The sequence below is a fragment of the Zingiber officinale genome, chromosome 6B (genome assembly GCF_018446385.1).
Source record: "Zingiber officinale cultivar Zhangliang chromosome 6B, Zo_v1.1, whole genome shotgun sequence".
In the NCBI taxonomy this organism is placed as follows: Eukaryota; Viridiplantae; Streptophyta; class Magnoliopsida; order Zingiberales; family Zingiberaceae; genus Zingiber; species Zingiber officinale.
The window spans coordinates 92048388-92074891 of NC_055996.1; the positions used below are offsets into that span (position 1 = coordinate 92048388).

Consider the following 26504-nt stretch of genomic DNA (forward strand, 5'->3'; position numbering starts at 1 on the left):
CTATGGACAAGGAAAAATTTATTCCCACTCCTTATAAATTTTTTTTTTAACTCCCTAATACACATCGATGTACCTAATTATCTTTATTTTTTATATAAAAAAAAATCTAAAATAAGATATAATTCCTCCTAAATACATTATATTTAAATTAAAATCTAGTATATTTTTATCAAATTGAGCACGATTTTTTTCCAACCTAATCAATCGATTGATATACTTGATTCTAGTTAAATTGTACTGAATTTAGAAAAAATTCTATCTCATTTTAGATTTTTTTTTTGTACCTATAAAAATTAATGAGTAATTATGTTCTATAAAAATAATGGTATAATTTCTTCTAAATTTATCATCATTTAACTAGAATTGAATATACCAATAGAATAGTTAAGTGAAAAAAAGAGTCGTGCTCAATTTGATAAAAAAAATATACTATATTCTGTTGGAGCAATCTAAGTGCGTCAGGTTTTGATGTTTGGGCAAAAGTTTAAGTTACATTTATTATTGTATTTGATATGCATTGTGAGTGTGCAGAATACATGTACAACAAGGAAAGTCCAAGTGCGATATTGGCAAAGAAGAAAAGTTCAAAAGGAGTCTTGACAGTGCAAGTCCAAGTATGTAGTCTTGACAATGTAAGTCCAAATGTGACTTAGCAAAGGTTGAAGTCCTAGAGGTGCGACCTCTTGGCAAAGGAATACCTGACAATAATGACAAGGTCAAAGGAAACTTTTAAAGGCAAAGTGTGAAGGATAAGGAAGCATTTGAAGGACGCAAGGCTAATGGAGGAGGCAAGAAGGCTAGATCTAGGTGGTCAGGCAAGGACGAGTGCTAAGTGAATGTACTCGAGGGTTAAAATCCTAAGTTTATGATTTTATTGTAGAGTTACTGTAGCAGGGTTGTAACAATTAGTGTAGCAGCTGATTGCTGTTTTCATCAATCTACTGGTAGCGAACGTAATACCTTTGTTCGCTCAATCCATGTGGAGAAGTCGACTGATACTTTTATCAGTCGACTGGTATCGAGTCGTTGGCCTGCAATGGTCGAATTCCACTTAGGATCAGTCGACTAGTATTTTTACCAGTCGACTAGTAGCAGGAAAACAACTTAATTCTCCCGATCTCTATTTAATAGAGCTTGGGGGTGCTTTGGTAAAGTTGACAAAATAGAGGTGATTAACCCCTATTAGTAGTCTTCCAAGTGCCCTAGCATCCCAAGTGTGCTTGTGTGAGTTGTGGTGAGGTTTCTCCACCCACAAGGAGCTACGTGATCTAGTCGGAGGTTTTCCGAGGAGTCATCCATCGACGAATCGGGATTGTCCACCTTACGGACAGCCGTGAAGTAGGAGCTTTATCTCCGAACCATGTTAAATCAACGTGTCATTGGGTTTGTCTTTGTATTTGTTAGTTTATTTTGTATTCCGCTACGTACTGACAATTGTAGGAAACGACGTTTTGGTGAGACGCTATTCACACCCCCCCCCCCTCTAATGGATGTCAAGGTCCCAACAAGTGATATCAGAGCAAGTCGCTCTTCTACGGATTAATCCCCGAGGGAGCAAGGCGCTAGAGGAAGATGAAGTCCGAAGGACCTCTTGGATGGGATATTCGGATCCCACCTCCATACAAGAAGGATGATTTCAAGTATTGGAGGAAGCGGTTGGAGATTTGGTTCCAAATGGAGTGAAATCATTGGATGGCTTTGGAAGAACCATTCAAGACTCCAACAGATAAGAAGAGGAAGTATTTTCGACCTTGGTATTTGACCGAGGAGCAAAGGGAGCAATCAGAGACGGATAATGAGGTAATGAAAATTATATTGAATTTATTGCCTCTTAACTTGTTCTTGAGTGTAGGTAATTACGAGAATGCAAGTGATCTTTGAAAAAAGATCATTGCATTTCATGAAGATCCTACAAAACTCCAAGAAGTGGAGGAGTCCAAGGAGAAGGGCTCATTGGTCTAAGAGGAGGAGGACTAATCGAATGTTGACACTTGTTCAACATCTGAGGAGGAGAAGGAAGATGAGGAAGTTGTTAGTATTATCTCTAGTACCAATTATGAGATGATTGTAAATGGCTCATTTTGTATCATATATCATTATTAAAAAAAGGCAAATTTAGTTATTATATTTATTTCAGTTCAGTGCCAATTGAATAAGTATAATAATGTTCTTGGGTAGCAGGTATCTACAGTATATCAATTGGTTGAATTGATAGTGAGATATTGTAGAGAACACTACTCTTAACTATTCCTAGTCGAGTATTAATATACAAGAACAATATTAATGCATTGAGACTAGCATGTAGGCCAACGGATGACTTGATCTCACAAGTCATGGATATGAGAAATCAGGTTGACACATGAGTATGTATTAGAGAATATATACTGAATGACCTGTTGGTTGCTACTCGGAAAGCCTATAGGTTCCATTGTACAAAAATTTTGTACAAAGGTCTGAACCTTTTCCTAGCTACCATGTGTTCTTTTAAATTAAATTTTGGATCTCCTGCGGAACTTAACACGTTTGATCCAAAACTTAATCTATTTGTTCTTTTAGGTTTTGACTTGGATCTCCTGCGGAACTTAACACGTTCGACCCAAGTCTCCTTAAGTTATTAATTCCATTAAATATCAATTTCCATAAAAGGTTCCCAGTACTGACATGGCGAGGCACATGGCCTTCTTGGATATGGGAGCAACCACCACCGACTAGACAAAACCTTTAATAGAAAGCTAATATTTAATTTCCTAAAATAACTTTAGGTTAACCAAAGAGAACAATCAAATCACAAGGAAAAGAAAGAAACAAAAGAACACAACTTCGAAAAACCATATTCGAAATACTAGAACGTAAGCCTCTTGTATTTGGTATTATTTCCATAAATAACTAGCATGATGCGGAAATAGAAATTACTAGTTATACCTTGTAGAAAAACCTCTTGATCTTCTACCGTATTCCTCTTCTAACCTCGGACGTTGTGTGGGCAACGATCTTCCAAGATGAGAAACCACCAACCACCTTCTTCTCCTCCAAGCAAGGTTCGGCCAAAAAGGGAAACTTCACCAAGGAGGAACAACAACATACTAACCAAGCTCCAAGATATGCTAGCTTTCTCCTTCTTCTTCTTCTTCTCCAAGTAGTATCCGCCACCACAAGAACTCCAAGGAGAGGGAGAGGTTCGCCACCACAAGAGGAAGAGAAGGAGATGATGGCCAGCCACAGGAGCAAAAGAGGAGAGGAATAATAGATGTTGTGTCTTGTGAAGGCACCCTCACCCTTCTTTTATATTCCTTGGCCTAGGTAAATTAGGAAATTTAATTACAACAAATTTTCCTTAATTTCCTTGACATGATTTAATTGAGAAAAATAAAATAATATTTCCCCAATTAAACAATGATGGCGGCACATCAAGAGGAAACAAATTGGACAAGTTTTAATCAACAATTAAAACTTTCCTTATTTGTTTCCAGAAATTTTAAAAAATAAAATTTTTCTTTAAAAATCTCTTCATGGTTAATAAAAGGAAATATCTATAATTTTAATTTTATTAACATGTGAATAATTTTAAAGAGAAAATAAAAACTCTCCAATCTACAAATAAGGAAAGAGATCTAATCTCTTTCTTTAATCTTTTGTAAAACTTTTACAAGAGAGATATTTTAATTTTAATTCTCTTTAAAATATATCTTCCACATAATAATAAAATCTAAAATTAAATTTCTTTTTTATTTAATTATGGCCGGCCCTACTAGCTTGGGTTCAAGCTAGGGCCGGCCACCTTAAACCCAAGCTTAGGCCGGCCCCCTTTAGGTGGGTATAAAAGGTGGGTATATGTGGGTATAGTACTCTATAAATAAGAGGCTACGATAGGGACCGAGAGGAGGAATTGGTTTTGGTCTCCCGATAAAATTAAGCATCCCGTGTTCGCCCCGAACACACAACTTAATTTTATCAATGATAATTCATTCCACTAGAGAACTATCATTGAACTACCGCACCAATCCCAAATTACATTTTTGGGCTCCTTCTTATTATGAGTGTGTTAGTCTCCCTGTGTTTAAGATATCGAATGTCCACTAATTAAGTGAGTTACTGACAACTCATTTAATTAATATCTAAGTCCAAGAGTAGTACCACTCAACCTTATTATCATGTCGGACTAAGTCCACCTGCAGGATTTAACATGACAATCTTTATGAGCTCCTCTTGAGGACATTATCAACCTAGTATCACTAGGACACAGTTTCCTTCTATAATCAACAACACACACTATGAGTGATACCATTTCCCAATTTATCGGGTTTATTGATTCATCGAACTAAATCTCACCCATTGATAAATTAAAGAAATAAATATCAAACATATGTGCTTGTTATTATATTAGGATTAAGAGCACACACTTCCATAATAACTGAGGTCTTTGTTCCTTTATAAAGTCAGTATAAAAGGAACGACCTCAAATGGTCCTACTCAATACACTCTGAGTGTACTAGTGTAATTATATAGTCAAGATAAACTAATACCTAATTACACTACGACTTTCTAATGGTTTGTTCCTTTCCATTCTGGTCGTGAGCTACTGTTTATAATTTATAAGGTACTGATAACATCATCTTCTATATGTGACACCACATACTATGTTATCTACAATATAAATTAAATGAACAACTACAAACAAATGTAGATAATTAGACCAAATGTGATTCTTTATTCATAATGAATGTTTACAAAGCTTAGGCTCTCAGTATACACTCCAACATGACCCGCTATGAGAATGTTTCATAGATTGTTATATGAGTGTCATAAACATTCTTATCTGACTATTGGTATGAATAGTCCTTAGACCTGAAGTCACTATAGTTCCCTACATAAGGAGTTATATACTTTGGTATCGACAAATGTCACCTGTAACAAGGCGGACAATAAAGTCGATCACTGAGTATGCAATGAATTATGCGGAGGGATGTGAGTGATGCAGATGGGATCTATCCCTTCCATATAACAGAAGCGATATTTGTGGGCCCCTTGATTAGTAGGATACAAGAAAAGCATGGTCATGTTCAAATGAGTCAATATGAGATATTGAGCTTATTTGATTGAGTGTGTCTACTTAGAGATCAAGAAACACAAAGGTTGATAAGAGGATGACACGGTTTATGCCTCATTGATCAATCTAGATATCAAGGATAGAGGGACCAAATCATACAAGATAATAGCCACAGACAGGTTAGGTCGGATCTTGACCTTCTCGTCACTTGGGTAGCAATGATGCCTTGCTAGATGTCACTCATTGCTTATGTATCTAAATGTTGATTTGGGTACATTGCCAATGTTATGAGAACCTATTGGGTCACATACACAAAGAACACACTACAACAAAAATGTTAAAAGACAACACCCCTACGACAATGGCTTTAGAAGGAAGTGTTGTTAATTTGGTTAAAGACAACAGTTTTTGACAAAACCGTTGTCTTTGAGCTTTCAAAAAAAACAAAAGACAACAGTTTTGTAAAAACTGTTGTCGTTGAGCGACTTTTTGTAAAATCAACAACACATTTTACAATGGTTTTCTAAAACTGTTGTCTTTAAGCGCTTTCTTAGGGGGTCAAAGATAACGGTTTATTAAAACCGTTGTCTTTGACTTTTTTCTTTCGCCGTTTTTTCCCTTCACAGTTTTTGTTGTGGCAGTGTTTTGCATTCCCTCCGAAAATTTTTTGGAACCCTATTTTCCCCCTTAGCCTTCCCGAACCCTAAACCCCTCTCCTCATACGATCTCTCTCTCTCTCCCCCCCCGACCTTCCTACCGAAACCTTCAGAAGAGGTGAGAGGAGGGATTTTAGGGGCTCCCTCCTCCTCTTTCCCCCTCTGCTCATCGCCATCGCCAGATTCCCGTTCGCACTGTCGTTTTGGTGCCCCGACTTCACCCTCAGCCCCAGCACTCTGTACGACGTGCTTGGCGTCGCCGCTGCCACATCGGGGCTCGAGATCATGGTGGCTTACTGGAGGCTCGCCGGCGTATGCCACTCGAACGCGGTGGTTGCCGCGGACCGGCTGACGAGTTCATGTAGATCCACGCGGCCTACGAGACGCTCTCCGACCCGGACAAGCGCACCGAGTATGATCGAGGGGTCCTCGTCGCCGATCGGAGATGGAGGTCGTTCCATTCTTCCTGATCGTCGTATTCCTTCTACGCCGACCGACGCCAGCCGCGGACGTGGGAGATGGACCAGTGCTGGTAACTAACAAGATGCATCAAAGGTGTTTGATTATATGCCGATCTCAAATTTTCTACCCCAAATTGCTTTATTGCTGTTCTTTGTGTTAGGATCGTTCGTACTCGGCTAGAGAGGGGGTGTGAATAGCCGACCCCAAATCTTCCGTTTCTTTCTACAAACTAGGGTTAGCGCAGCGGAAAATACAACAAAGAAACGAAAGAGAAGAAAACCAAACCTTAACACAAGGATGTAACGAGGTTCGGAGATTAGGGCTCCTACTCCTCGGCGTGTCCGTAAGGTGGACGAAGCCTATCAATCCGTCGGTGGATGAAACCCCGGAGAACCGACTAATGAAAACTCCTTCTGGGTGGAGAAACCTCACCACAAATCCTTTGCAACAGTAATAAGGAGTACAACAAAATAGAACAAGAAGAACAAGACTAACAGAAATGTGAACAACACTTGCTTGCCTTCTTGTCGGAGTTTGTTGATGAAGCAGCAGCTTCACGGCTCCTAGAATCGCTAGAAAACCAGCACAAAAGCTCACCCGAAGCTTCAGCACAATGAGAGCTCAGCAAAGCTCTAGAGAAACAGTAGCAGCAACCAGGAACAGAAAAAGGAAGAAGAGTTCACTGTAGAAACCCTTGAACTCCTTTTATAACCTGCGAAGAAGACACAGCAGAAACTAGCCGTTGCTACGCAACGGCTAGGACCTGGACCGATCAGGCTTCAGCCTGATCAGTCTGGGGCTTGCCTGATCGGTCGTGGGGACCGATCAGGCCCTGTGCTGATCGGTCCCCAGACCGATCAGTCAGTGCACAGATCCCTTCTGTGCGTACTCTGATCGGTCTGTGGACCGATCAGGCCACAGCTGGATCGGTCCACAGACCGATCCCAACTCTCTCTTCCTTCCGCGACATCGTCTCCTGATCGGTCGCCACGACCGATCAGGGAAGCTCCTGATCGGTCACCAGACCGATCAGATAACTAGTGACTTGGTTTTTGCCCAAACCAAATCCCAAGCCTTCCAAACCAACATTCGGTCAACCTCGACCTGTTGGTACTTCATTCCTAGCATCTGGTCACTCCCTTGACCTGCTAGAATTCCCCGCCAAGTGTCCGGTCAATCCCTTTGACCTACTTGGACTTTCCTCAACACCAGATGTCCGATCATCCCTGATCCATCTGGATTTTCCCTTGCCTGGCTTCACTCACCAGGATTTTCACACTGCCTAACATCCCAGTTAGAACTTTCTCACTGCCTGGCTTCACTCACCAGGACTTTCCAACTGCCTAACATCCCAGTTAGGACTTTCCTTCGTGCCAAGCTCCCTGCTTGGACTTCTCCGTGCCAAGTCTCCATACTTGGACTTTCCCCGTGCCAAGTCTCCATACTTGGACTTTTCCCGAATCAGGTCAACCTTGACCTAAGGTTGCACCTACAATCTCCCAAACACCTATTCTTGTCAAACATCAAGAATACAACTCTCTACTCGTCAAACATCGTCAAACATCAAAACACAACTCGAGTCAGGTCAACTCGAGTCAGGTCCTCGTCGCCGATCGGAGATGGAGGTCGTTCCATTCTTCCTGATCGTCGTATTCCTTCTACGCCGACCGACGCCAGCCGCGGACGTGGGAGATGGACCAGTGCTGGTAACTAACAAGATGCATCAAAGGTGTTTGATTATATGCCGATCTCAAATTTTCTACCCCAAATTGCTTTATTGCTGTTCTTTGTACATGTTCACAGATCGAATAATCTTTGATCTCGCCAAACAACCTCTTCCTATTTCAATTTTGTTTTCCCTTTTCCTTAGGCAATCGTATTAATCTAAGATTGCAATCAAAACTAAAGAAAACCTTTGACTTCATGTTCTGTTTGCTTTAAAAACAAGAAGTTCTGAGATTTCTTGGATCTCTATTTGATCTGTGAATTGATTAGCAACTCTTTGATTTTTTCAAGAAAGGTTTTTACTCAAGTTGCTACAATTAATTCATAGATGCAAACGGAGGAAGCATTTGATTGTGATGGTTTCGCTTCACCTTCCTTTAGAGGAACAGCTGAACAACTTTGTAACAAATGAATAAGCCTTCTTGTCTCATCTAACCTTAAAAAGTGTACCGGCTTCCTACTTCCTTGAGTTAGGACATGGAGGCAGTGAGGATGGCAACAATTATGAGTAAGAACATGGAGGCAATGAGGATGAGCGAAAGGTATGTCTCACCTAGGTTTTGTTTGGAAAAGTGATTTTTTTTAAAAAAATAATTTTATTAAACATATTTAAAATCATTGGGGTAAGTGACAAGGCTTGCAAAGATGAAATGTGAGTTTTTCCAGGTTGTGTTGTTTCATTATTTGTCAGCATTTTACAATCAATTGGTTTATAAGAATCTTTGAATTTTTGAAGCATATGTAATGAAGCATTATTTTAAGAACTAGGAGAAGCTGCTTTTATATAAATGTGAGTTTGCACAACTTCTGTGTTTCTTCCTTTGGCGATAAGAATTTATTGCTTGCAACTGCAGAATTCTCCTTTTTCTCTGCTTATGTTTGGAACTAATCTTGCTTTCTGAAAACCATTAGTGTTTGTATAATGGTGTTGTATCTGCCTCAAGATTGGAATTGGTCTTGCTTCCTTCCTTTGAGAAATGGAAATGAAAATTCATATACAATTGAAGTAATTGTTTATGATTATTTTCTGTGACAACAGAGAATTCAATTGTGTTACTCTGCTGATTTTCCTTGCTTAAATGTTGGAAAACCAAAAGGACCATCATATGTGCCCCTTGAGGTTTTTGAGCTCATTCTACTTCACTTTTTAAAATTTTTTTTTGAAATAACCTTTATTTTTATCCTGACAAATTTGGTAAACTATTCAGTTCTGCTCCTTAGTTTCACTGCAAAGATATGCCAAATCACTGTCAACATTTCAACAAGCTTCCCTGGTGGAAAAGTCAAGGCTGAAGCCTTATGAATGAATAAGTGTCCTCAGTGAGGTATGTGTCGATCTTTAAGATTGGTTTTGTTGGTATGACATGTATGTTGTTTTTTCATGCTTATCCTTGGATGATAGATAGGCTTTGAGATTCAATAATTATGATGCTCACCCACTCCTACATGCATGTAGCGTTAGCATTGCCACTGCTTTTACTCAAATAGAAGGCATAGTATTGCAACCTCCTCGGGTATGATTTTATGTTTTGTATTTATATTTTTACGTATTATTTGAGGTTATTTATGACAAAAGCAAATGCTACAGCTCAGAGTTGGCAATGGAGAGGACTTTATTCCATCAAGGGGGAGATGGAATTTTAACTAAAAGGTGTTTTTTTTTTTGCTTTCAATGAGTTTATTATTGTAGTTAAAATATATACCTCTTTCAGAAATTGATGGAGCCGTCTCAAATCACCCGTTGGGTTATTGTTAATTTTTTAGCTCGACGTGATGTTTCAAGCCTCATACATGACATGTGCAAATGCACAAATATGAAGCGCATTGTATGTTTTGACATTACTTTTTTCCCATGGATTTTTAAATGCAGGGACAATTATTTTTAACCAAATTTATCATCCAAGGAATTATGACTTCTACATGTGCTCTAATGCTGGCATGATTGTAAGCTCTGTGTTTCAAAAGTTGTACTCTATTTAAAGCCTTTACATTTATAAATTTTTAGCATTCTTGGTCGGTGTGGATTTTATTTGGGTGCTTTCTTTTTTACAAGTACCTGCTTTGTGAATTACTAGGTATATTTTCAAAATTAAATTATCAATGTTCTTGACAGGAACTTGCTTTGTGGATTAAATTCTGTCATTTGTCTAAATAAATTCAATATTTCAAGAGCTATAAGTAATTCAAGTTTTTCTTATATTGGTGTTTGTAATTTCATAGGGTACAACCCGACCCACTCATTACCATGTGCTAATGGATGAGAATGGATTTATTACTGATTTCCTGCAGGAGCTTGTTCATTCCCTTTCTCATGTGTAAGTACTTGTTTATATATACATAACTAATATTTTAGTTCTCCAATGATTAATATTGTAATTGAGATATCCTATTCTATGTCCAAATGTACAAATATAAGAGGAGTACAACTGCGATATCTGTGGGTAAGTTGGGCAGTGCTCTTAAGTTTTTTCGTGATTTGTGCCATACCTTATAAATTGTTAGGACCTCTGTATTGAAAAATCTGGACTTTGGTTTCATTTGAAGGTTTGACTATTCTTTCCAAGTTAAACTTGTGAAAATTTTAGGTTAACTAGAGTCCATCCAATCCTACCAGACAAGATTAGTGACTGGTTCCAGTTTTAACCTGCTGAAGTGAATTGCCCAAGATTTTGAAACTTGTCTCATTTGATCATAAATAACTTGCATGTTTTTACAAGATCTAATAAACATTTCTTTTATTTATATGATTGTTTTTACAAGATCTAATGATTTTTTTCTATAATTGTAGATTGTGCCTTGTCCATTGTTAGCACTTGCAATTTACTTGGAAGTTGTTTCGGTGTTGCCCTACATAAGGTCAACGACTGATGCAAAACATAAAGGTAAAACCTAAATTATCATATCTTTGCATATTCATAAATAAAATATGTTGTCTTTTAACATTTTAGCTTCTGTTGTGTTTTTTGTTTTTTTAACTCATGTAGTTCAATGAAATAATGGGTCAAGCTTCCGAATCCAGGTTCGGTCTGGAGAAGGACCATAGTGAGTACTTAACCAAATACCAAAGGTTTCATTGATTCAAATGAAACTTGAGGGACTAAATTTAAGTATTCAAACCTCTATCATGATCATGGATATTGGCTAAGTCTCAACTTATTAGGAGGTAAGAAATGACCCCTCTTTCTTCTTTAGAAATCTAGCACATCATATTAATATTTTTTTTCTTCTTTTCATCCTGAAGGAAAGTAATCTCCAGGACGTTTATTTTCAGAAAAGGGATAAAGCTGGGTTTGCAAGCTAAGTCTATGAAGTTTTGTATGCAGAAAAAGGACCAGTACGTGAAGATTGTTGCACATCCTGATCACTTGATCTATTCAGAAACGGATAAGTTAATTTGCATGGTTGTGGTTTGATAAACTTAATTTTGTGGTTGTCATGAACTTATGGTCATGTTTGGATAGCTTAGCTTGTAGTAATTGTAGAAGTTTATAAACTTAACTTAAGTGAATGTACATATATGTTGTACCAGTTTTTGGTTGAGACAAGATGTATAAAACGCAACTGAATGTATATATGTTGACAATGATTTTGTGAATGTATATATGTTGTACAGGTTTGTGTGCAAAAAATTATTTTATCTATTCGTGATGCATTTTCTAATCAACATAGACAACAATTTTTTAACCGTTGTGAAAAGTATGCAAAGACAATGGTTTAAAACTAAATTTGGAAGAAAGACAACAGTGTATTTGTTGTCAAAAGCATATCTGCAATCAAAATTATTGCAAAACTGGCAATTACAACGATTTTATATGTTGCAGAACTGTTGTCATTGGTATTAAAAGACAACGCTTTAAATCCGTTGCATGACTGTTGTCTAATGTGATCAAAGACAACGGTTTTAAACCATTGTCTTTTACCGCACATTTAACAACACTGCCAATTACAACGTTTTTAAATAGCCTACGACAACGATTTTTAACCGTTGTCTTTTAATATTTTTGTTGTAGTGACAAGTAGATTTAGAGATGGGTTTATATGATGAATCATTGGATTAAGTCTAATTCGAATTGGACTCAATTGGATCTAATTGTTGGATTAAGTCTAATTCAAATTAGACTCAAAGAGTCAATTTGAATTAATGAAATAGTGATTCATTGAATTTGAATTGCATGAGGATTAATTGAGTAAGACTTAATTGAATTAGACTTAAGTTAGACTCAAGTGAATTAGACTCAAGTGAGGAGACTTGAGTTAGACTCAAGTGAGATTTAATGAAGATAATTATTGAATTTTGAAATTCAATTATTCATTTCATTCAATTTTTGAAATTGAATTTGAAATGAAGAGTTACACTCATTTGAAATGAGGAGTTACAAGTTTGGTCCTTAATGGAGTGTAAATGCTCATTAAGGCTATTAATGCTAATTAAGTATTTTCATTGGATGAAAATACTTAAGCTTTTTGCTCTTCATTTTGGGATAGATTCTCTTTATTCTCCTTGCTCCTCTCCTCTTAGCCGAAATCCACTTTCAAGGTTGCTAGCACAACCTTTCTCCTTTTGTGAGTTTGTGAGACAAACGAACGTTTGTTCGTGTGGATATCGTAGAGGCACGCGCGAGATCGTGCTGTGATCCGAGCTGTCAGGAGTCCGTGAGCACGCTATAAAGGTATAATCTCTCATGCTATGTTAGAAAACTTAGTATATATAGGAATTTCTCTTTCTCTTCACATGAATCTTCTGGAGGAAATATGTTTTTCCGCTGCGCATTTGCGTGTTTAGCAACATATTTCCTTACAGAAGTATCATCCACATCTTCAAGAGAAGAGGAAGTGGAACCGTCCACATCTTGGAGTGAAGAGGAAGAGGAGTCATCCAAGGAAGAGGAGTCACCCAAGAAGTACCATCCACATCTTCAAGAGAAGAGGAAGTGAAACCGTCCACATCTTGGAGTGAAGAGGAAGAGGAGTCATCCAAGGAAGATGAGTCATCCAAGGAAGATGAGTCATCCAAGGAAGAGGAGATCTTAGAAGCTCAACCTTCCACCTTATCCACCAAGAAGAGTGCAAAGGACCACATCAAATATTTTGAGTGTGGTAAGATGGGACACTATAAGAGTAGGTGTCCTTCGCTCAAAAATGTATAGAAGGTAATTCCTAAACTCAGCAAGGTTGATTTAACTAATATGAGTTGTAAGAAGGAGAAGAAGCACATTTGTTGTTTCACATGTGGTGAGTATGGTCACTATCACACAAGTGCCCAAGAAGAGGAGAGGTCAAGAAATTGACGCACTTGAAGAAATGGGAGAAGAAGAGGAGCTCATGTCAAGGGGGATCTTCAAAGGTAAAAGGGAAGGTAATCCCTAACTTGAAGTTTAATCCAAGCTCTAATTCTTACATGCTTGTTAGAAATAATGTAGATTATTTACCCAAGCATAATCATAAATTTAAATATAATGATATGAATAGAATTAATGTAAATGATAACTCTAGGAGACCTATTGATGCTAAATCTAGTAAGAGTAGACATAATAAGACCCAAGGCACTTTACCTAAGGGAAGGAAAGTGAGTGAAAATCTAAACATTAATCCTAAGAAAGGGAGATATATGTCTAGAAAGGTAGGTAGGTCTAGGGATGTCCAAGATGGACATGTTGACTCTAGGGTTAGAACCCTAGAATTGGAAAATTAAGCCTTGAAGGTAAGGCTTGAAGAAATGGAGAAAGTCCTAGATAGGTTCATTATTGGACATCAAGGACTTGACATGTGTTTGGGTGGTCAAAGACCTAAAAGTGTCAAATTAGGTCCCTCCCATGCCAAGAGAAGGTTAGGTATTAGATGGCACATGACAATGGCAAGGGAGAATCATCCAAGGTCCATGATAAAAAATATTCAAGGGTTGCATATGATTATGGAAAGGATGAGGTGCTCAAGGTTAAGAAAAAGTATTCTACTAAGGTACACCATGTGGGTGTAGCCATAGTAGATGAGTCACCTAGGGAGATGACTAAGGTTAAGAGTCCTAAGGTTAGGAAGAGGCTTTGGTACCCATGGTAAATGGGTTATCAAATGTGCCAAGTGATTTAGAGACGGACTTGAGTCTTAAATCTAAGAAATTGACACAATTGGGTTGAGTTTCATACATGAAAATATGAATTGAGTTCATATTGCATGAAAATTAGTTTTTGATGTATAGATATCATATAAACTAATGCTACGGATGCATTATAATTTAGTATAGGCAGATACATCAAGAGGAAGTCAAAACTAGGACTTTAAGTCAACATTTAAATAAATCATTTAGCTAGTTTTGGATTTTATATCAATATTGGGATTCGTGATCAATATATTTTTTTTAAGTAGACATTGGTAAAATAGACCTCTCCACAAAATTTGATAATTTTTAGAGATCTGTAAAATTTTTGGTGCATTTCTGAAGTTGGGTCAGAAATGCTAATTTTGGCTAAAATAATGTACCAATCGATTGATACTTTTACCAGTCGATTGGTAATATTGTTCACAAGCACAGAATGTCTCTATAACATCGTTTTAAAGAGGATAGTCGACTAAGATTAATAGCAGTCGACTGGGGTTAATAACAGTCCACTGATACAGTCTGAAAATATATTTTAGCAATAGAAAATAACCAAAAGGATAGTGAATATGTATCTAATCTTATAGAAGATTAATACATGATGTTTATGATTATTAGAGGTCAAAGAGTCTAATAATTGAGATATTGTTGGAGCTTTTTTTATGTATGGCAAAGGAGAAGAAGTATTGGGTTTAAGTGGAAAACCTACATACCCTTGCAAGAAAACCTAGCTCAAGGGGGAGCTTAGGTGAAGGGGGAGCAATTGCTCACTTGTTGGCAAAGGTGGAGAAGTTTAACTTTACAAGAAATCCTATCTAAAATGAGAGCTTAGGTGAAGGGGGAGCCTAGGGTTATAGGTTCCATGTTTATGCATGAGTAGATATGCATGTTTATTTATATTTTTATTGTATTTATGTTTCCCTAACTTAAAGAGGTTGCCAAACATCAAAAAGGAGGATATTGTTAGAGCAATCTAGGTGCTCTGGGTTTTGATGTTTAGGCAAATATTTAAGTTAGATTTATTGTTGTATTTGATATGCATTGTGAGTGTGCAGGATACAGGTGCTTGAACCAGGTCTAGGTGCTTGGACTAGGTCCAAGCGTGATGTCCCGATCACGTCAGCGATCCGTTGCGATGAGGATCAAAGCTAGAGTTCACGTTAGTAGACTCCAGGTGCCCATACCGGGTCCAAGCTCCCGAAATATGATAAGTCATTAACTAAGAGCTATTGCGGAGTGGATTGAGGTGACCACATCCAGGCTCCCGGACCGGGTCCAGGCGCCCAAGAGCTACAACGTCAGCCAACGGTAAAAAGTGTTCTGAGCACCATTAAAAGAGGGGATGTCCTCTAGCTCAATGACATCACTTGTATTTGATTTTCAAGTCTGTTTTGATATTTTCTGAGCTGTAAATTACTGTATGAGACTTCTCCACCTCCGACCTTGTCGAAGAAGGATATTCTTGCTAGTGCTTACTTTTGTCTTAGATTAGCCACCTCCCCGTTTACAAACCAAGTAAATTGGTAGTCTCGTATTTCTTTTATGCATTTGTTTTATTTTAATTTACAAGTGTGTGTTAACTAAAGCCTAAAGATTGAGAAAGGTGCAATCTTGTTTTGCAGGCAATTCACCCCCCCCCCCCTCCCTCGCCCCTCTCTTTCTGATTTACATAACTACACCGTTCAACTACACCATAACACCACCGAACAATGACACGACTATAGGGAACATGACGAGGTTGGTGGTGTTTCCGTTCAACGCCACCGTCAAGTTGGTGATTCAGGACACGAGCATTCTCGAGGCAAAGAGCCACCTGCTTCACCTCCATGGCTTCAACTTCTTCGTCGTCGGGTAGGGCTCCAGAAATTTTGACTTGGTTAAAGATCCGCTGAGATTCAACTTTGTGGATCTGGTGGAGAGGATCACTATCGGCGTGCCGATGGGCATGTGGGTGGTTATAAGATTTTTAGCCAACAATCCTGGTACGAATTTGAAATTACTGAAATTCAAAAGACTATTTGATAAATCTACTAATTTTTTCAGCAAATTAGTGAACCACATAGCTGAAGTTCCATAATACCCAAATCATGCTCCCCGGGGCTATGGTGTAGCGGAAGGGTGCCAAGTTGTCACCCAGACACCCGCGGTTCGATCCCCAGCTACGACACATTTGTAAGGATTTTTTCTCCAAATGGGATGCACAACCATGAGATGTTGAGCTTATGGACCGTCTGCCGCTTTCCAATTTACCTAGCAACCGGTGGAAAACTTCTGTGGGACCGAGCCGATTACCCCAGGTTCAGTGTTATTTGCTTCATCATTTTTTTCAGAATACCCAAATTTGTAAGTACCCCGGATGAGTTTTGATGTGATCAACCGAGTTAAGTTAGGTTTTGCGATTTGATGTCTTGTGTCTACAAGGACTTAGGGACATAAAAAGTCGAGCGGATGACATAGCTAGCGAGAAGGATAGCACGAGAATCGAGTCAACATGCTCGGTGTATCCGAGGGGTGAAGTACTGCGAAAGAGTACACTTATGGACGAGAAGGATGCGCATAATATTTCCAAGGGACGAGAAGCCAGGGAGAAAGGCTGCTCAAGGAGAAGGCCAGAGTTGGGTTCGGGTGAGCTCAACTCTGGATGGACAGAGAATCACCCAAGCAACTGGCGAAGCAGTCAGACAAGTCAACATGAAGTTGACTTTGTCCAGATGCCTGGACCAGATCTAGGTGCTCAGACCAGGTCCAAGAACTCGGATCAGCTCGGGCCAAGTTCAGCACCTATTCGAGCCATTGTAATGAGGATCAACTTTGGAGTCCATGTCAGCAAGACTCCAGACAACTGGATGCCGATAACTTCGTTGACGAAGAGCCTTTGTAGAGTGAATTGAGGCGACCATGTCCAGGCACCCGAGAGTTGTCATGTCAACAAACGACTATTTTGATCAGTAGGTTATAAAATAATGTCCTAATCCTCATAGTTCAATACAACACTCTGTATTTCATTTTTTTTACTTTGTTCTAAGTTTTCAACACTTGTAAGAGCCTATTCCGCCTTCCTCAAAGGAGATCTTAGTGGACTTTTCATCGCCTTGGATTAACAACCTTTCTGGTTGTAAACTAAGTAAAATTCGGAGTATTCTCTTACTTTCTTTTATGTTTATTTTTTCTAATTAACGAGTGTTTGTGCTTGGAGAGAGTGAATTCTGATTTGCAGGCTATTCACCCCTCTCAGCCTATTCTCTAAATTTTAAAATTACCAAATCATGTATTCAATTTCATTTCTACCTCTCTCAATCGATTGTTACAATGCAATAATCGATTTAGAGTTTATCAACATAGTAATGTTCTAAATCGATTGTTATAGTGTAACAATCGATTTAGAGTTCATCAACATAATAATGTTCTAAATTGATTGTTACACTGTAGCAATCGATTAAAAAATATGATTCGTGTTCAAAAAATTATTACTCTTAATTAGTAGTATGAAAATGATATTTGAAAGCATGAATATAATCATGAGAACTAGACGAATACATAGTACTTGATTCTGATTATATCTATACCCTCAAAAATAAATTTGACACGTTATATTAAGAACAATATTTTTTTAACTCATTTTTGATCGAGTTAAATTCCACCAATAGATTGTTATATTATAGCAATCAATTGGTGGAATGTTATATGACCACAAAACCATTCTCAAGACAGATTTACCAATTCATTACTATACTGGTTGGGAATAGTAGAATGGGTAAAATGAGTATTGACTATTGAGTATGTGATTTGATAATCTTAAAATTTAGATTCGTGATTTAGGTATTGCGGAACAAAATAAATACATATAAATTTTTATTTTTCCACCTAAACTTTTTATCCCTTTTTTTAACGTAACAGTTCAAGTGAAATAACAAAAAATAAAATTACTACAATAGGAATGAAAATTATTTTTTTTCCTTTAAAAATTTTAAAATTCATACAAGGTTTAATAATTCTCCTTCGACTAACTAAATAATCAATATTAAATATAATTTTAGGAGTGTGGTTCATGCATTGTCACATTGAGGTGCACTTGGGGTTTGAAGATGGGGTGGTTGGTACTCGATGGGAATCGTTCAAACCAAAAACTGCCTCCTCCACCGTCGGATCTACGAAAGTGTTAATCTCGATCAATGGAGTAATTAATCATTAATTCTTGATTAATTGATCCATCACTAATTTGGCATTCAATTTTTTTTTCTTTTTTTATTTTTTTTCCCTTTTGTATGATGTTACTTTCATTTTCCACGTTTTACAAATTTAAGAAGAATTGAAGAGCCCAAGAGTTCTCTTAGTTATCAAATAATATGGCAAATTTAGCAGCAAATATGTGTGTGTTCGTTAGTAGTCAATTGTTCGATATACTAACAAATGGAACCTAAAAGTTTTCGATACAGACTTTTCTTTTGATATATCTATGATCCAAATCGATAATACCAACATGTTTCACAACATCACCATTATTCCTTGCTCCAATAATAAAATGAATTTAATACATTTTCCAAAAAAAAAAAAAATAAACAAATGAACTAAACAAATTTAATTCAATTTCAACAACAAATCAAATAATTGGTCAGCTAACTAAGGAGATCACTATCTATCTATTCTTCGAGCACTTGCATAATCCATAAATCCAAACTCCTTTTTTCACTCCATCACATCTACAAGAACACAACAACAAAGTTTGTTCTACAATTAGAGGAATTTCATTTTAAAATAATACAAAAAGATTAATAGCATTTGCATTAATTGTTTAATTAATTACCTTGGTTAAATTAATTAATTTGAAGGTGACACCAACTCTTATCTCGCCGTGATATCTCTTATCGGAAAGCACAACCCGATACTTGCAAGGGTTCACTTCCATAAACCCCTTCTCCAACCCCATCGCAATCACATCTCCAACATTAATCCTATTCATCATCAAAACCACACAATTAGTGATAAGCTCCTATGTAATTAGGGAGAAATATTACTAACAAGAGTTTAAATTTTTTAGGGCGTGTATTACTCACGTTGCTTCTCCGACAAAATCATCGGCCGAGAAGGTGTCACGGTCCATGACTCGAAGCACAAGCTTGTGTCGAATGGGGTTGTTCTCGAGTGGATGGTGAACCTTGAACTTGAATTTCTGATTCCACCGTGGATTTCCTCCTTCCTCTGCTTAATTAATTTCACATTTAATTACATTTTATAATTTTATTTTATGGGATATTAAATAATCTTATAAAATCACACATATATAAATTATTTAATTAGAAATAACTCACTATATGCAACTTTGCTCTTCTGTTGCTGATCCCTGTATTGAATCTCCACATAAGGATCCATCTTGCCTGCTTATATCAAGTAAATTAAATACATAAAATTACAATTAAAATTTCACAAAAATAAACCAATTAATACCTATTAGATCAGTGTCCTTGAGGCCTTTGGCATCCACCAGTAACACTTCTAATTCCCCAAAACTCATCTTTAAGTAATTAATTGTATGATCTCTTCTTCCTTGTCTTTCTCTTTGTTTCTTCTCTGATCTCTTTGTATCTTTTCTTCTCTGTTCGCTTGTTCAGCAGCAGCTAGATATATATAGAGGAAGCAGGGAGATGGATGATTAATTAATTTATTAAATTTCAAGTCAAATGATTAATTGATACAGTCAATGATTTGAACACTATTGACCAGGAGCAGCTCAGCAAGAAGCGGTCAAATTGTACTCGTGTTGTATCATTTTGATTAATTGAATTTGTACCCGGTCAAATTGTACTCGGGTCATATTCGACCACAAGTTATATAATTCAGGTCTTGAATTTGTACTTTTGTACATCCACATATGAAAACAAATCTCTCCTCAATATAAAATAACCAATATATTTTGAAAATTTTAACGGACTAAAATTTCATTCACAATAGAATCTCTTTCCTTTTCTCTCTTTTCCATTTACATATAACCAATAAATGAACTTTTTCATTGATATAAATGTGAGAAAATAAAATTAAATTACAGATATGAAAAAAAATCTTACATTGCATGTAGTTAAATCATACTTGAATTTAAAGACATCGTCTCTAAGCTATCTCTATGAAGTCCAAGTCGAAGTCGAAACATGATCTTCCAAAGGGTTAGGGCTTCGACACTGTACATCCTCACTAAATGGGAAGTAAGGAATAATATTTTGATGTCTAACCATGCGGGAAGTACACCCTATATATAATCCAATACCCACTATCGGTTATCAACCCATTAATAAAAACGAATGACGAGTACGTTTAAGATAAATGAGTCTACACATATAATATACATACCCAAAAATAAATCCAATAAACACAACAATTAGATCACTGTAATGAGTTTGAATTTAAATGACAAAATAATAGGTTATAAATTCATGGTAAGTCCACTAACAAATTATTAGATATTTAAAATATCTAACAATCTCCCACTTGCATTACATGTGAAAATAACACAAAACAATATATTCCTTAGTTACATGTGTAGCAATGCCAATTTTTATGGGTAAAAATACCCCTTAAAGAATGTGACCCATCAAGTCCATTAGTAAGGACCAAAAGGACAAAGAAGTCATAACCACTATAACTATAGTAAATCTCACAGTAATCATAATACGAACTTATTGATGGAATAGATTTGATGTGTATATGTAGCATGAAAATTATATGAAAAGTAATATGTCATGCACATCCTCAACTATGTGAGAAAAAAGTGGGGTCATTTCGAAGAGAATTAGAGGCACAGTTCTTAGAACTTCTCACAGAACCAGGTGTGTTCATGGTGAAGAATGAACACATTCACGAGAACTGAGTTGTATCAGGAAGAGTCTTGGGTGAGATATATCAATGCTTACACAGATGGCAGAACAGTTCAAGGACATCACGTCTACTTTCAGCCAGTAAGTAAACAGATCTTCATAAGGGAAGATTCAAAGGGTAAAACCTACTTGTCCTTTACTGGACTCAACTGCTGAATGCTATCACATACCCTATTTCCATTCATGTGGGGGATTGTTGGATATATGTGATGTGAATGGAGAAGAGGTGGAAGAGGAAAGAGGCTTCATTGTGAATGAGACTTTAGTCTCACATTGAAAGTTTCAAGGCATATTGGTGGATTTATATTGATTCATATGCATTGATAATGTGAACAGATGCATGGGGAGAGACTTTCTCTCACACGTGGGTGCGTAGGGGGGGGGGGTGTCACTACAACATTTTTCACCAATGGAAACGTCCAACAAATGTGGCCTAAAGTATAAAAACCGTTGCCTTTTCTTTAGACAACAGTTTTTAAACCGTGGTATAGTCAGCCGTTGCCTTTTGTTTAGGCAACGGTTTTACTAATAATTCGCAACACTATAAAAAAAACCGTAGCCTTTGATGAATATAGCCAACGGTTTTTTAATCATTCTATGGCAACGGTTTATGACCATTATCTATGATAGCAACAGAAAAAACCGTTGCCTTTGATTGCAACACAAGAAAAACCGTTGCCTTTGATTGCAACACAGGAAAACCGTTGTTATTGATAACAACAGAGGAAAACTGTTGTCGTTGATAGCAACAGAAAAAATTAATACTGAAAATATACCAATTGAAAAAATTATACCAATTAAAGAAAAACATGCTCAAAATATATTAATCATCCACATACATATTGAAGAAAATTAATTACGTTGTTATCCAAAACAAAATATTATAATACTCAAACAAATATACTAATTAACAAAGTATGCACATCTTGATCCACATTTGTCTTAATATTTCTCTACCTTAAACTTAAATCTTTGCACACAAAATATAAAATCATTTGTCATCTATCATTACTGATCAAAACATTTGATCTGCATCCACATTTGACCTTCATCCACTATCAGTACTTGTACTAAAAAATCAAGCTATATAGCATCATCTTCTTCCGCTTCTATGTCCAACATTTGATCTTCATCCACATGATCACCATCCATATTAGGATCCTGTATATAAAATTTAAAATATTAAGACCTCACCAATCATCATAAATAATAATTGAAAAATCATAGCTACTAGAGAGTTATAAATGTTGAATAAATTATTACATAAATGTTGACTCATGGTGATGACATGACTCATGTTGAATGACATAATTGGATTCATACTGATAACTGAGAAAAATACACAGAAACTAAAATGCATAAAAGCAACAATCCGATATCACAGGGGTAACTGAGAAAAATATTGATGACATAACTCATGTTGAGTGAGCACAAAAGTGTTGTCAATAAGAAAAAATAGGCGTGATATCATATCATAAAAGCAATATTCTTTTGGCATCGAGTTATAGATTAGGTCCATTTGAGTTCTTGATACCATCATCTGCATTGGATAGGGGTCAAACATTGGAGGTAGTAGCGAAGTGAATAGTATACAGACAAATCGGATAAGAAACAACAGATTGGTGCTTGCCATCATCAGGGAGGAAAAAAAAATCAATCCTAGAGGGAAGTAGTGGTTAATGGAGTCTGGAATCAAATAGCGAAATAGAGAATATTAAACTACAATTGCAGACCTTAGATTAGCTGACTACCACAAAAGATTGTATTCCTCAAACTCGAGTTGGCCACTGTTAAGTTACTAAAGTCTCTGGGTGCATCAATGTCTTTGGCAAAGCATTAGACATTCGCACACCACAAAGCCTTGCTCAAGTCTAAGAAAAGGCATTTAATTATAGAAAATATTAAAAAAAACATATGTATAGCACAAAAAAATAGGAATATTATAGAATTACAAAGAAAACATAAGGTGCATAATGAGAACTGATATTATCTAACCCACTACAGATGTTAGTTTGGTGCATATTCAATACTTGTAATGTGACACTCATAGCATGACCAACCAAATCTGTTTATATATTACTGGTTATAATTTGCATGTCTCCTTGCATTGCTTCTTCTAGGCCTGTGCTACTGTAAGTGAGTCTTTAAACCAATTCAGAGCCTAAAATGATACCTAAGGTCAGAGGTAGAATATCACACACATACTAGGGCATCCATAATATGGTCCGCTGATGATGCCTTGCATCATGAAGATTCAGACTCAAATCCTAGTACGTGAATGAGTTCTTAGCCCAAACCTAAATTTCTATTTGACAAACCCTGAGCAGGTGTCTTTGTTTGATTACACACATTAATTACCAGGCAAGAATAGGTGACTCCTAGAGGAAAAGATGTGTCAGTATAGGTTAATACCCACAACTGAATTTGACTATTTACATTTGAAATTTATCACGTGATTATGTATAAAAACAGCCTAAAATCAGTACAAAGTAATTATCACAAATGTAGGGGTGGTAAAAGATGTAACATTTTGCAAAATAGATCCAGCTATTTGTTCCAATTTTCAAACACAGTGAAAGTCGAGACCCCAAGTTAGTCAAGTATATGAAGGACAAGATATGGATATAAATTTGCAACAAGAGACTGATAAATAACAATTAATCTTACCATACAAGACTAAGGCTTAAGGGAACGTATTCAATTCTCATGGCAACTATTACTTTACCAGTGTTACCAGTAATCAATTCAACTAAATTCCTACCCCCAAATGAAAATTTGCCACAGCAACAAATCATTCTATTGAATCACTACAAACCGTAGCCTCACAAAAGTTCCAACAGCGATAAATCTCCAAGGAAAACAAACTTACTAACAAGATTATTAAATCTCTTACCCAACACGAAGAGCACCTTCACCAAATGAGTCAACTAAAATTTTTCTACTTCATTATAGAAATTGAACCAACAATATAGCAAGATCTACACAAAATCTTCAATTCAAAACCCGTAAAAGAAATCATACAACGGAGTAGGCGTTTTGAGAGGAACTACACAAAGATTTCAAAGCGAAATTCATGGAACCCACAAGCCACAAAACCAAGTTCAAAACCAACTCATCCAACGAGATGTAAATTTGTCCGCAACGAGGAAAACTACCTTCAAATCCAGAGCTTCCCAAAAGAAAAACCAAGACGTAGCTTATTCCACCTCTAACATCTCAAGTCGACATTTAATCAAACAGTTAACCTACATAGAACTCACGGCATCAACAAATCTGAAGGAAAAATCGAAGTTCAAACCCATCTTATGCCAATAAAACCCATAAATCCCAAACAGAACAATCCCCTAGCAAATTCGCACCATCTATAATAGATTGCTCCGACATGAGGAAACCAGAAACCATATGAGCCAAGCGAGAGATAAATGAAACCTCAAATCGGAATGAAAGAACTTGAAATCCTCGGTTAAATCCAAAGAAAAATGTCGCCGGAACCTACATAGAGTTCCATTCAACCAACCAGTAACCAAAGCTCCATTCGGCACACAATCAAAAACCGGCACCTCGATCAGACATTTAAGCGAACAGAATACAGGAATTGAAACCTCGACATCACGGAAGAAACCGAACCTCAACTCACACACACTGTTCGACGGACGCCAGTAGGAACACAAGAAAGGCACTCCAAGGAAATCGAACACTTTCAATGCAGACCTCACCGATCAATAATCCGAAACATATGCAAACCAAATGACCGAATGAAAACTCAACAAAGAAGAAGCTCTAACAGGAACGAACACACAACAAACATCTTCTCCGTTCTAGGTTTCGACCCCTCTATACCTCACAGATCTTATGCTATCACCGTGAGATATACTTGCCTTCCCTTCCGCGATTCTCTGTTGAAGCCCCTTCCCCTAGCCATAGCTGCCGGTGGTCGTCACTGGACTCCATACCCGCTTGCGATGCTCCCACGAAGTCGCCGAGGTGGTGAAATACCGGAGCAGGGATCTAAGCTCGGTGACAAGCTTGATCGGTCCAGCGAGGGGTTGAGGAGGGGATGAAGCGGCGATTTGGGCACAGTGGCTGGGTGTGGGAAAAATGGTTGAGAAGCTTTTATACCTAGGTCTTAATACCTAGGGCAATTTAATCCCTAACCTAGGGTAACTATAATTCATCAATCCCCATTTTAATCCCTCTATTAAATAATTTCATGATGTCGTACCAGTTCGTTTAACTTTCCTACATTTCGTAGAAAATTTAGTGGATGATTTTCTTTATTGTTGCTCATGAGATCTTAATTTATCAATTTTATTTTACCTTATTCAAATTCCATATCCTTACTTTATTTGCAAAAAATAAAGAATATTGTAGTTTAAACCGTTGCCTAATGTAGCGCAACAATATTTAAAATAAAATATTAAAAACCGTTGCCTAATCTATTTAGTATAATTTTTTTTAATAAATGTATTTTAGAGAACGGTTTTTAATCGTTGCATATTAAAAAAATTTATTAAACCAACACTATTAAAAACCGTTGCCTAATGTACTTTAAGAGAACGGTTTTAAAACCGTTGCAATGAGAGGCGTTGCCAAAAATAAAAAAATGTTGTAGTGTGTTCAAGTGGAACAACCAATATTTTACCACATAAACTTTTTTACTGCTTGTGTAACAAATGTATTAAATTAAGGATTAATGCAAAATTTAAACGGCTGAGCGAAAAGTTGGCGTTTCATAGCTCGGCGAGTAATGATATTAATCGATCATCGATGTTGTCATTGATCTGAGCTCCTATATAAGGAGGCTACGAGCAAAAGATTGGCACACACAAACAGAAGCTCTCCACCACCGTACCCCTCCTCGTCTGTCATACATCTCTTGCTCGACGGTATACCCGTGATAGCAGTAGGGTACCTCTCAGTTCACAGTGACCATCAGTGCTTGGTGGGAATCACAGTTCACCGTTGTATCCTGAGAAACAGACGACCCGAGGAAACCTCAAAACATAGCAGAGGCGGAGCGAATATGTTTCAAGAAAACTATGAATTTCGCAGGCCTCGGTCCCTTCACCTACTAGGGAGGATTGCGTGCTCAGCCTATCGGATTGCTCAGCTCTCCTGACTGTTTGCACGCTCGACCACTCGATTTCTCTGCTCGGACGGTCGCAAGCTCGCTCGATCGCTCACCCGTTTGGACTCTTTGTCCGGCCGCACACTTAATCGGCCGCTCACTAGCTCAGCCTCTTCGTCCACTCAACTGCACGCTCATCTCGTCGCTCGCTCACCCGACCGCTTAGTTTTCGTCTCGAATGATCGAATACTCGATCGATCGGTCGCTCGCTCGATCGGTCGCTCACTAGTTCGCTTAGACTAGCTCGCTCGCCCGCTTAGACTAGCTCGCACGGCTTCTTGTCCGTACAGACTTGGCCTCTCGGACTTTGCTGCTTGGACGCTCTGCGGTCAGCACTTGACAATAACCAACCCTTACTAGTAGTCTGAGATTATCTACTTAGGTCATCTTGACATATAAATAAATTTAATTCGATGTATTTAAATTCTACTAATTCCTTAGAATATTCGGCGGACTGTTTGTCAACCCTAACAAATGGACCCTACAAGTTATCTTAATATGAGAGTAAATAGGTGCAAGCATCTCG

At 37.3% G+C, this 26504-nt stretch overlaps 1 protein-coding gene and 1 long non-coding RNA gene across 3 annotated transcripts; one reads left to right on the plus strand and one right to left on the minus strand.

The window, feature by feature from the left end:
- Window positions 1-7836: 7836 nt before the first annotated feature.
- Window positions 7837-9122, plus strand: LOC121990415. The gene is made up of 3 exons (XR_006114591.1): window positions 7837-7894; window positions 8930-9010; window positions 9112-9122. It is a non-coding gene; the product is annotated as an uncharacterized LOC121990415 (long non-coding RNA).
- Window positions 9123-18494: 9372 nt separating this feature from the next.
- Window positions 18495-19573, minus strand: LOC121990417 (elicitor-responsive protein 1-like). 2 transcript variants are annotated; one of them, XM_042544551.1, is made up of 5 exons: window positions 19430-19573; window positions 19294-19359; window positions 19039-19183; window positions 18789-18936; window positions 18495-18684 (listed from the first exon to the last, which is right to left on the minus strand). In XM_042544551.1, exons 1-5 carry the CDS (start codon window positions 19494-19496, stop codon window positions 18679-18681), a joined length of 432 nt encoding a protein of 143 aa, XP_042400485.1. In that variant the 5' UTR covers window positions 19497-19573; the 3' UTR covers window positions 18495-18678. The 2 variants fall into 2 exon arrangements, with proteins under 2 accessions (XP_042400485.1, XP_042400484.1); XM_042544550.1 differs by having other exon boundaries at window positions 19039-19186.
- Between the last annotated feature and the right edge of the window lie 6931 nt (window positions 19574-26504).

What these genes read in the sequence shown, in the direction of transcription:
- LOC121990417 (XM_042544550.1), bottom strand. Translation starts at nt 19,496, where the DNA reads ATGAGTTTTGGGGAATTAGAAGTGTTACTGGTGGATGCCAAAGGCCTC. An exon ending in CAAGGACACTGATCTAATAG is followed by an intron (nt 19,360 to 19,429) that starts GTATTAATTGGT and finishes TGATATAAGCAG; the next exon opens with GCAAGATGGATCCTTATGTG. An exon ending in GATTTTGTCGGAGAAGCAAC is followed by an intron (nt 18,937 to 19,038) that starts GTGAGTAATACA and finishes GATGATGAATAG; the next exon opens with GATTAATGTTGGAGATGTGA.